Below are 9,461 nucleotides of genomic sequence, written 5' to 3'. Positions count from 1 at the left end.
CTCATGTCTGCCAGTGGAAGATTACAGAGCTGTTCCACTTCCCAGAGCTAATTTTCCATGAGTGGATCACTACTGAGATCTATTACAGACACACAAGCAGGAGCCACAGCCACCCTGCTGCCCTCTCCTGCGAGGGTTGCAGTGGCAGAATGATTTGGATGTGAGGTTACACCTGGAGCTCAGATGCTTGTGTGATCACAGAGAAGTTCACAGGTGGATTTTTCCCACTTGTAAAGGGGCTGGTTCGCTGGGTGTCCTTGCTGTAAAGAGGCTGGCAAATACTTGTAGAGCAAGTATTATGGGAGCACTGAGTGTTGAGAAGGGGACTCCAGGAAGCTGAAAGGGCTGATTAAATACAGAATATGTGGTACTTAGTAGAAGTGGGATCCTTGTCCTTTGCAGCAGTATTAAGCCAGCACATACAGGCCATCCTCGTGACACAGCTGCATTTAACAGAAGTATTACTGATGATGTATGCCAATGTGCGTGAGTGTTACCAGCAGGCAAAGAGGGACTGAAAAAATGAGTGAAAATACAAGAGTGAGCGACTGGCTGGGTAACCCCTGCTAGGCACATGCATGATGGCCGACTCCTATGTGGGCAATTAAGAGAAGAGCCACAAAGCGCTCTCTATCTTGGACTCTACAGGCCACCAGCAGCAGAACGTTGGTCCTGGGAATGACTGTGCACGGGAGATTCGCTTTGAAGCAAGGGGAGATGCTGCAGGTCAAGTAAAAGAGCAGGAGCACACCTGACATCTACCCAAAGGGCACCAGGATCAGAGAAACCGAGTGCAGTGGTATTTCCTTTGACAGTGCTCCGTATCTTTGCCAAAGGAAAGGATTGCAGTATCTGTAGGTTCCCGGTCATTTCAAATAGCTTTTGGCAAGATATATATAGGAGTTTTGAGGATTAAAGGAGTTTTGAGGACTTTCTCTGTTCCTTCCCAGTGTGTGGAGGTTACCAAGGCAGCTGCAGCAGGCAAAAGTATTTCTGTTCTCCAGGCTCTCAGCTGGCTCTTCCCCAGCAGTGCTGGATTCCCCCTTGTCTGCTCAGAAGGAGTTGGTTAAACGGATCACCTCTAAAATGTTTAGATGCCCACAAGCTCAGACCTTGTCCTGCCTCACCCCCCAGTGGAAGCAAGCAGCAGCACAGCCTGCCTTTCCTCTGCACAGCCGATGTGCCTTGCAGGGAAATGCCAAGCCTTAAAGGCTGCCCTTTCCTCCTTTTGCTTTTCCTCCTGTTTTAGAACTAGGGTTAAACACCTTGGTTGCCTGTGTATGTATGTGCGCATGGGTGGTGACTGAAATCCCATATCCAGGACTATGCCATGGGACCCAGCTCGTTCCCTCGTCGCAGGAGAACCAGACTGGCAGCACACACCAACCTGCCTGTGTCCTGAGCCCCTTCCCGTTCCCCCACTGACTGCTGGGCTTCCACCCCCGTCTGCCGGGCTGCTCAGTTTGGGAACGGGGTATTAAGTACGTAGGAACTAGTCTGTCCTTCCTGCCAAGGTGTCGGGGCAGGACAGATCAGACCCCAGGGGCCAGGCCTTAGGGTGTCAAGGTGCATCTGGCCCAGTGAAAGAGAGAGAATGACACCCCTCTTCCCTCAACCCCCTGCTCACACACATCCCAGCCCTGCTCCTTGTGCTCCGTATTTTTCCCTGTCCAAAACAAGCACAGGCTTCTTCCACATACAATCCACTTTATATTACAGACCTGGGCTCCCTTCCCTCCTGCCTCCAGACCAGGACCTGCTGGTGGGTTTGCCAATAGGTCAGCCTTCTTGCTCCTCTCTGAGCAGGACTGACGAGGGGCAGCATGGCAACCATTTCTGGACAGCTCTTAGAGCATGGGTGAGTCCTTCTTGTCTTTCGGGCTTTCTGGGAGCTTTGTGGTGTCTGCGAGGAGGCTGCTCACTGCCGGAGGACTGTGGGTAGCCGGAGAGACCAGGTTCGTGGCGTCCAAAGGCAAAGGCAAGATGAAAGCAGGAGGTTTCTCTGCAGTAAGGGAGTGCAGTGCGTGGAGGTAACGGAGCTGAGCAGCAGCGGGGGCACTGGACAGGATCTCAGCTGCCATCCGCAGGGACTCAGAAGCAGCCTTTTCCCCCTCAGCAGCGATCACCTACCAAGCAGGGGAATAAAGAAGGCTTCTGTGAGGCTGGGAGTAAGGGGGCATGGATTGTTCATTACAGAGGGAAGTTGCCACCATGAAATTCGTGCGTGGAGGTAACGGAGCTGAGCAGCAGCGGGGGCACTGGACAGGATCTCAGCTGCCATCCGCAGGGACTCAGAAGCAGCCTTTTCCCCCTCAGCAGCGATCACCTACCAAGCAGGGGAATAAAGAAGGCTTCTGTGAGGCTGGGAGTAAGGGGGCATGGATTGTTCATTACAGAGGGAAGTTGCCACCATGAAATTCCCAGGGCCAGTGTGATTATACTGAAGATCATGGCATGTACTAGACTTCTTGATGCTCCCAGAAGTTTGGGAGCTCATATCTAACTTGTTTTTACTAGGCCCATCGGAGCTCACAATTGGGCATATCCTTGCTGCAAAAGCATGGGAGAGGGCAACCCCCAGGCTAGGCTTGTGGGAGGAGTGCCTGACACCAACCGTATCCAGGCTTTTAAGCAGCTCAGTGAAAGGGATGGAGACCAGCCTGGGCTGAGCAAGGTGTGGGGTACATGACAGTGGTGACAGCCCTGCACTGGGCTCCTAGGGGAGAGTGAAACCCTGAGGAGGAAGAGATCCTCATGGGGATCACTATGAGCCTGGGGATAACCCCAGACTTCTTTGTGTATCTTTCTGTCTACTTGTAGGCCAGATACCAGATGGAGCACTCTACTGGGCTGGCCCAGACTCTCGCTGTAGCTCCCCTTGCTAGACACAGCTCTTGAACAGGAATTAAAGGAGACACATCTTCCCAGAGCTGTACCCTAGCGTAGCATGTCCCAGGGACCTCAATCCAGGGGTGGGAAAGGAAGGAGGGATGCTTTGGAAGGAGATGGGAGGTATTCAGGGTTGGCATACCCGCACTTTGGCCTGTCTCTGGGCCTCCGCTTCCACAGCCAGGGACTGCCGGACTTCAGCAGGCAGCTGCACGTTGTTGCTGTGGTAGTAAGGGACAGGGATTAGCTGGGCTCTAGGCTCTCCTGGCAGTACTGGATGGTCAATCTGAGGCTTGGAATGGGCTCATCAGTCAGTCTCTGCAGAGCTGTTCACTCATGTTCTTTGCTCCCTGGGTGCCCTTCTTTGTGTGTCTCACTTTAGCCTTCTACCTCCATTCCCATCTTTCTTTTCCAGCCTGGTTTTCTAGTGACCAAGCTTGCATGATCTAGGCAGCAGAGAGACCTCTTCTCTCTCTGGCTCTGAGGCTTAAGTCTAAGCTCACTGTTTGCAAGTCATCAGAGAATCTGCTGGGAGACTGCTCTCAAGACAGGCACAGGAATTTCCTTCTGTTCATAGATTTACTCATTCACCGCTTGGCTCTCTCTTCCATGGCCCTCTACATGATGAGTGAGTCCCACCTTTCTGCATGGGCTTCTGAGTGATGAGCCCATCCTTATCAGTGCTAAGACCCTGGGGCCTTTGATCTAGAGTGGGACACAGAGGGTTCGGTGCCTGCTGTGTCTCTTGGGCTACCAGAATTGGGTGCAAACTCTGCTTGCAGCAGCGGTGAAATGATGAGGTCCCAGCTAAGGATCCTGCCCTGGCTGTCAGTGCAGGAGCAAGCACAGTCTTCACATGTGGAAGTTTTACACGAGGCAGAGGCTGAAAGGGGCAGGGAAAATAGGAAGGCGAGAGGTGAGGCTCTTCTATGCTGCAGAATGGCTGCAGGGAGAGAGCCAGAGGCAAAGCAGGAAGAGGTGCAGGCAGCAGTGAGCAGGGCAGGACAGGTACTTGCAAAGGGCCAGGGAAGTCCCCTCTACCAGCATTTCCTACCTACATTTCTGTTCTCTCCACTTTGATTCCCCAGCAGCCTGTGACCGCATCCAAAGCCACCTGTGAAGAGGAATATTTTTAGAGCATGGGGAAAACACCAGCCCTGGCCTAGGCCCTTTACAGGGAGTAAGACAGTGCAGGGACATTAATTCAAGGCAGTTAACTGCAGGACTCTAAGGCAGCTTTATTAGGTTTTGTGTGCTATTATGTAAGGCCCCTCAGAAATAAAATTACTTCCCTCGCTTTACTTCTGATTTGTGTTTGCCCCAGGGGTTTAGCACGATTTAACTGGTCCATACTGGTTCAAGTGTGGAACCACTTCAGTTCCATAGGAAACATTCAGTTCCTGACTGATATCACATATGTGTGTCATGGCCACAGAGAACTGCTGCTGGACATGCCATGTATACTGGGTTTATGGCAACTCACTCATGCCGCAGAATACATTTCTTGCGAGAATCTCCTCTCCGGGGTAAGTACTGAAGCTGGGGTATCACAAAGCACTGATGAAGCTGGTCTAAGTAGTTCCTTCATGCTCCTCACACCATACTGTCTGCTACTTACCATGGCCGCCTGTGGGGCCCACACTGTATTTCCTTCCCCTAAAGTGATCCAAGTCAAAACACAATCAGAAGAAAAATCTCCCGGTTTTTTTTGTGAAGGAGACACATGTTGCTATTATACCCTGCTGCAAACCAGTGTCTGTGATTTTTGAGGGACTGATCACCTGAGCTTCTTTGTGGAGCCTCATTTCACCCCTTGCTCTGCTGTCTCCCCCCTGTGGAAGCACCTTTATCTCCTGGCTGATGATCTTCCTCTCCAAGAGAAGTTCAGAGAAGGCTCGATGTGCCAGGAGGCGCTTCGTGGTGGTCTGCACCAGCAGCTGGATGGCACTGGAGATGCTGCTCAGGGTGGTGAGGAGAAGAGAGGCATTCTCCAACCGGTAGTAGCAGACAGCATCTATCTCCAAGGTAACCATGTCTTTGGTCACCACCTAAGCAGAAGACATTAGGGGAGATGGAGCTGGTTCTGACAACTCTAAGATAGCACAGAAAGGCACACAATTAAGAGAATGATGAAGACTAGCTGGATGGCTAAGTCTTTGTAGTTTCCACCTCTGCTACTGACTGACCTTGGACAAACTATATAAGCTCTGGATCTCAGTTCCCTGAGCAGCATCTTTGTGTCTGTCTCCTCAGTACAGCTGCTGAGCTAGGGACTGTGAGTAGGTCATCATCCTATGCTGTGTTTCCCCGCCCACTGCTGCCTGGTCTGTTCCTGTTCTGAGAGCATAGGCTGTGTCCTGAGGTGTGTGCTCAGTTACTGTATCTCCAGAAGGATTTGCTGTACACCATGGGGGTGAGCCTGGAGATGCTACCAGACAAGGACAGTCCCACTGGCAACACAGCAGCACAGACAACACATCTCAAAAGGAGAAGAGGGGCTGTGGCTAGGGAGGTTGCACGTTGAAGGGTTAGAAGCAAGGGTTCAGCCCTTTCTCCCTCCCAGGCTTATATAGGAGGAGCAGAGTACCACCGTCACATCGTTGTAAGATCTTAGTCTGAGCTCCTGTCCCCACTGCATGCACTCCTCCGTGTGGTGGGTAAAAAACACCTAGTCCAGTATCTTTGGCCCAGCCACTCCCTATTGGTGTATATTACCACTAAAGCATGTCAAATTGAATGGGATTAAAAGCAGTCGTTTTAAAAAAGAATAAAATTCACTATGGTGAATTTTTGGCCTTCCATTTTCTGAGGTGTTAGGGTTACTTTGAGATGTTTTTCCAAACTTTTCGATGCAGGGATGAAGGCTGGAAGCATAAGGTGTAACGTTAAAGAGATCAAAAAATTAATATAGAGGGGGGTTGTCAGCCATACCTGATGGAAAGGGATCTCTAGGGTTTTGAGACGGAGGTCTATCTTGTGATACGTGTCCAGACAGGGAAGGAAAAAGAAAAGGCCTGTGGGATGAAGAGAAAGGCAGCTGGTGATCATCAGAACTAGAGAAATTGCCTCTCCTGCTCTGGAGAACAGGGGAAGGTTTGGCATGCAGAACTACAAAGGAACAGCAATTCGTAGGCTCAGATGCTGAGGCTGCTTCTGTGATGGGAAAAGCCATTAGAAGCTACTGGCCCTTAAGAGGAAGGGAGCAAAGACATCCTATCTCCTGTCTGGCCGTGCCTGCTTCGAGGGCACGTGAGCTTTGGTAGAGCATGAAGAAGAGGAGCAACGTGGCTGGGGGGAGCTCAGTAAAGACCTTACCAGGCCCTCTGGCTCTGCCAGGAAGGAGATGCCCAAGTCGGAAAACGATGGCTCGCTCATACTCCCGCACTACCTGCAGAGGGAAACAAAAGCTAGGCTGGAGAAGAAGGTGTGGGACTGGGGAAAGGGGCTTCACCGGTACGGGAGGAAGTCTGTTCTGGGAAAGCCCTGCAAAGGGAGGATTTCAGCAGGTATGGGCTAGTGGTGTCACCTGTCACTGAGTCCCTTTACGCTAGCGGAGAACCCTGGCCTTGTGTGTGAGCAGCATACAAGCAGCCCTGTGGCAGCCCGAGATTGGGTGAGAGCAGCCCATGTTAGAGCTGCCCGGAGTCTCCCAGGATGAGGCCAGCATTCTGCTTCCTTATAGCCTGGCCAAACTTGAACACCCTGAGCTAAAATTTTCCATGTTGGTTGTTTCCCTCCAAGGGAACTATGTGTGTATGTGCTCACGTGTGTAAGATCTGAACCATAATACTGACACTTGTTGAGAACAAGGTACATATGAAATTTCCTGAGAAGTGGGAACTGAAATATACCTTCTTGTAGCCATGCTATAAATCTGAGAAAAGGGGAGGAACAGGGAAAATCTGCCATTAACTGAGAGACCAATCTTTTAAAATTTTTAATTCAAAACCTGTTTAGCCTGCTGCTGCAATGCAGCCATCTCTGGGCTGGGTAGGCTAAGGGTTATGTTTGAAAGTGAATAGACTTGCAATTTGTTTTAAAAAAGAGAAAGGTAAGTCTGCTGATATTGCAGCAGGAGTATTTGATAGGCAGTGGTTGGACCCCTGTGCAGTCCTCTGCTGCAGCCACATGTGATAAAGGATAAGTCGAAGTTAATGATGAGTTGAAGAAGTGTAAATAGAGCCTTAGACCAAAAAAACTTTATGCTCATGTCCGACATGTGCTGAACCAGTGAGTGACATCCACATCAGACAACAAATATTAAACCTAGAGAGGCCCCATGACTATTCTCACCTTCATGCAGAACCAGACAGAAATGGGGAATGTCATTATGACGAACAGGAAAGACAAGATGGTCAGAAGCCACTCACAGATGCCCAGACCTGGAGACTTCACACCTAGGGAGAAATCCAACATGACTGTGTTAGGAGAGGACTGTTCCCAAAATACTGATGGCCTGACAAGTGCCTGCACAGATCAGCTTGAGTGTGGTCCTTTGCCTAGACCTGGTGTATGTGAACCATTTGGCTCTCTCTGGCGCTGGGTTAAAGAATACTCCCTGCCCCAGGCAGCCAGGAGCTGCTAGGATGGACTGACAGATTTTGTCTCTGGCTTACTGTCAAAAATTGAGCCATGCTTCTCCATAGTGCCGTGACTAGAGAGCAGCCTTTAGCTTGAAGACCTGAGGCTGCCAAGCAGTGTTGAAAGGCTTGGAATGGGCAACTTGTTGGCTGAGTTGAGATCCCAGAAGCTTATCTGGAAAGATAAGCTAATGGCAAAGAGAAAGATTGTAAATAAGAGGTAGCTTTCAACATGCACAGCCTGAAGTGCCCTTCCCTATCAGAATATCTCAGGTCCTTTTGGAATAGGATTTTAGTTGCATCCCAGTTCCCTAATGCAGTGGGACCAAGCCACTGGAGCTACTGAAATCTCCCTGTGCTCTATAGCAGTCACACCAAGGTGCTGGAGGCTGACTGGGGTGGTCAGCCTCAGATGAGTATTGCCTTCTACATCTCCCCAGAGTCAGTGTGGGTCATCTTGATCTGGCTGCCCTTTGTTGTGCTCCTGCCTGAGGGAAAATCCGCAGGCATGGCATGAAAATAGATAGATTACTTGGGTGTACCTAGACCTAGAGAGTGGACCATGTTTTCCAGCAGTGAAGTTAGCATCCCTGCATCCCTCCCATTTTGAATCCCTTCTAGCCCTTCCAACCCTGCCCCTTTGCCTTTGGAGCTCCCTGCAGAGCCACCAGGTCCTGAGGGAGGTTCAGATCCCAGGAACCTGTGTGATCACTCTAGCTCCACAGCACCGCTCACTAGCTGGGATCCCTGTAATTGAGGCAGAAAAAGGCAGTTGTGAAAAATTAGTTCCCAGAGAGACAGGAGCAAGTCTGAACCTTTGTGTCACTCTAGGGCAGCAGAGCTGCTGGCGTGAAAGCGGACAAGTGATGCTGGCTCCTGTAATACACATCTGCCATGCCTGTGGTGATGCTGGGTCCAAAGAGGCACAGCCATCCTGCCAAAAGACTCACGATACTCCCTCCTATCACTGCAGGCTGGGAATCTGCCTAACACATGGCCTGGAGAGGACCTGCTCTCAAAGGGAAGGGATGCTATGACTGTGCACCTCAAGCGCAGTTCTTCCTTGCAGTACAGTTCTTTGGGCTATGAACTGGCACTGAGGCTAACTCCGTCCACCTAAAGAAGGGCAAGCAAGAAAAGGAAGAGGGTAGAGCATGAAAAGAACTGGGGAGCAGTGAGCTGAAGCATGAAAGATGCTGGGAATGTAACTGTTTGTTGCAAAGTTCATTGCTTTGCTAGACAGTGCTGATCAGCCTGCAGTGCTGACTGCAGAAGCTGGTTGGAGTCTCCCATATCCTGTCCTGAGGATAACCACGTCTGTGCAAGGTGGGTGTGATGACACTCACCGTGCAGAGAGCAGAGTCGTACTGGGACCATACAGGGTCAAAGAGCCCATAGCCTTCCGACCCCTTCCCTTCCATAAGCCATACCTTCCTCTTGCTGCTCGCTGTCCAGCAATGCCATTGCCTCCATTTCTTCGTCAGATATCACATCATCCACGTCCACCACTGTGGACGTATGCACCCTACCATCAGTCCCTGCAGTGCTCTTGATCTCCTTTGCTTTCTCCTGCTTTATGTCTCCCCTTCCTTTGCCGGCTTCTCTGCTGCTCTCCCTCTTCTCTCGTTTGCTCTGTGTCGCTGGGGACTCTCTGCGTCTCCTATGAGACTCTCTGGAAGAGCTCCGAGACCTCTTATCCATCCTCATCTGTGCCGAGGAGCATGCAACTGCCTGTGGGAGTTGGATGAATTCGTGCTTGAATTTATTGCTGCAGGCAGGAAAACCAGGCAGGGGGTGAGAGAAGGGGAGGTGTCAGATCGAGGAGGCTTGTTTCAAATTTATCACAGGCTTGTCAGACATAATGGACAGTGAAGTGAGCAAGCTGTTTCCCAGCTGCTCTACTCTCATGGCACACTGCTGTGGAGATGGGAAGGAAGGTTAAACCTGGACAGGGTGGAAACCTGGAAGACATTCTGTTTGCATCTTCCTGCC

General features: G+C 50.7%; 1 protein-coding gene across 1 annotated transcript; it reads right to left on the bottom strand.

The window, feature by feature from the left end:
* Positions 1-1,847: 1,847 nt before the first annotated feature.
* NPHS2 (nephrosis 2, idiopathic, steroid-resistant (podocin)) lies at positions 1,848-9,176 on the bottom strand. Its single transcript, XM_009582592.1, has 8 exons — positions 8,900-9,176; positions 7,183-7,286; positions 6,205-6,277; positions 5,821-5,903; positions 4,734-4,937; positions 3,948-4,003; positions 3,032-3,110; positions 1,848-2,126 (listed from the first exon to the last, which is right to left on the bottom strand). The coding sequence occupies exons 1-8, from the start codon at positions 9,174-9,176 to the stop codon at positions 1,848-1,850; spliced, it is 1,155 nt and encodes a 384-aa protein (XP_009580887.1).
* Positions 9,177-9,461: the final 285 nt, after the last annotated feature.

Source organism: Fulmarus glacialis, unplaced genomic scaffold (genome assembly GCF_000690835.1).
Source record: "Fulmarus glacialis isolate BGI_N327 unplaced genomic scaffold, ASM69083v1 scaffold38327, whole genome shotgun sequence".
NCBI lineage: Eukaryota > Metazoa > Chordata > Aves > Procellariiformes > Procellariidae > Fulmarus > Fulmarus glacialis.
Note: the sequence above shows the minus strand (reverse complement) of the source record. Positions and strands in the feature narration are given on the sequence as shown.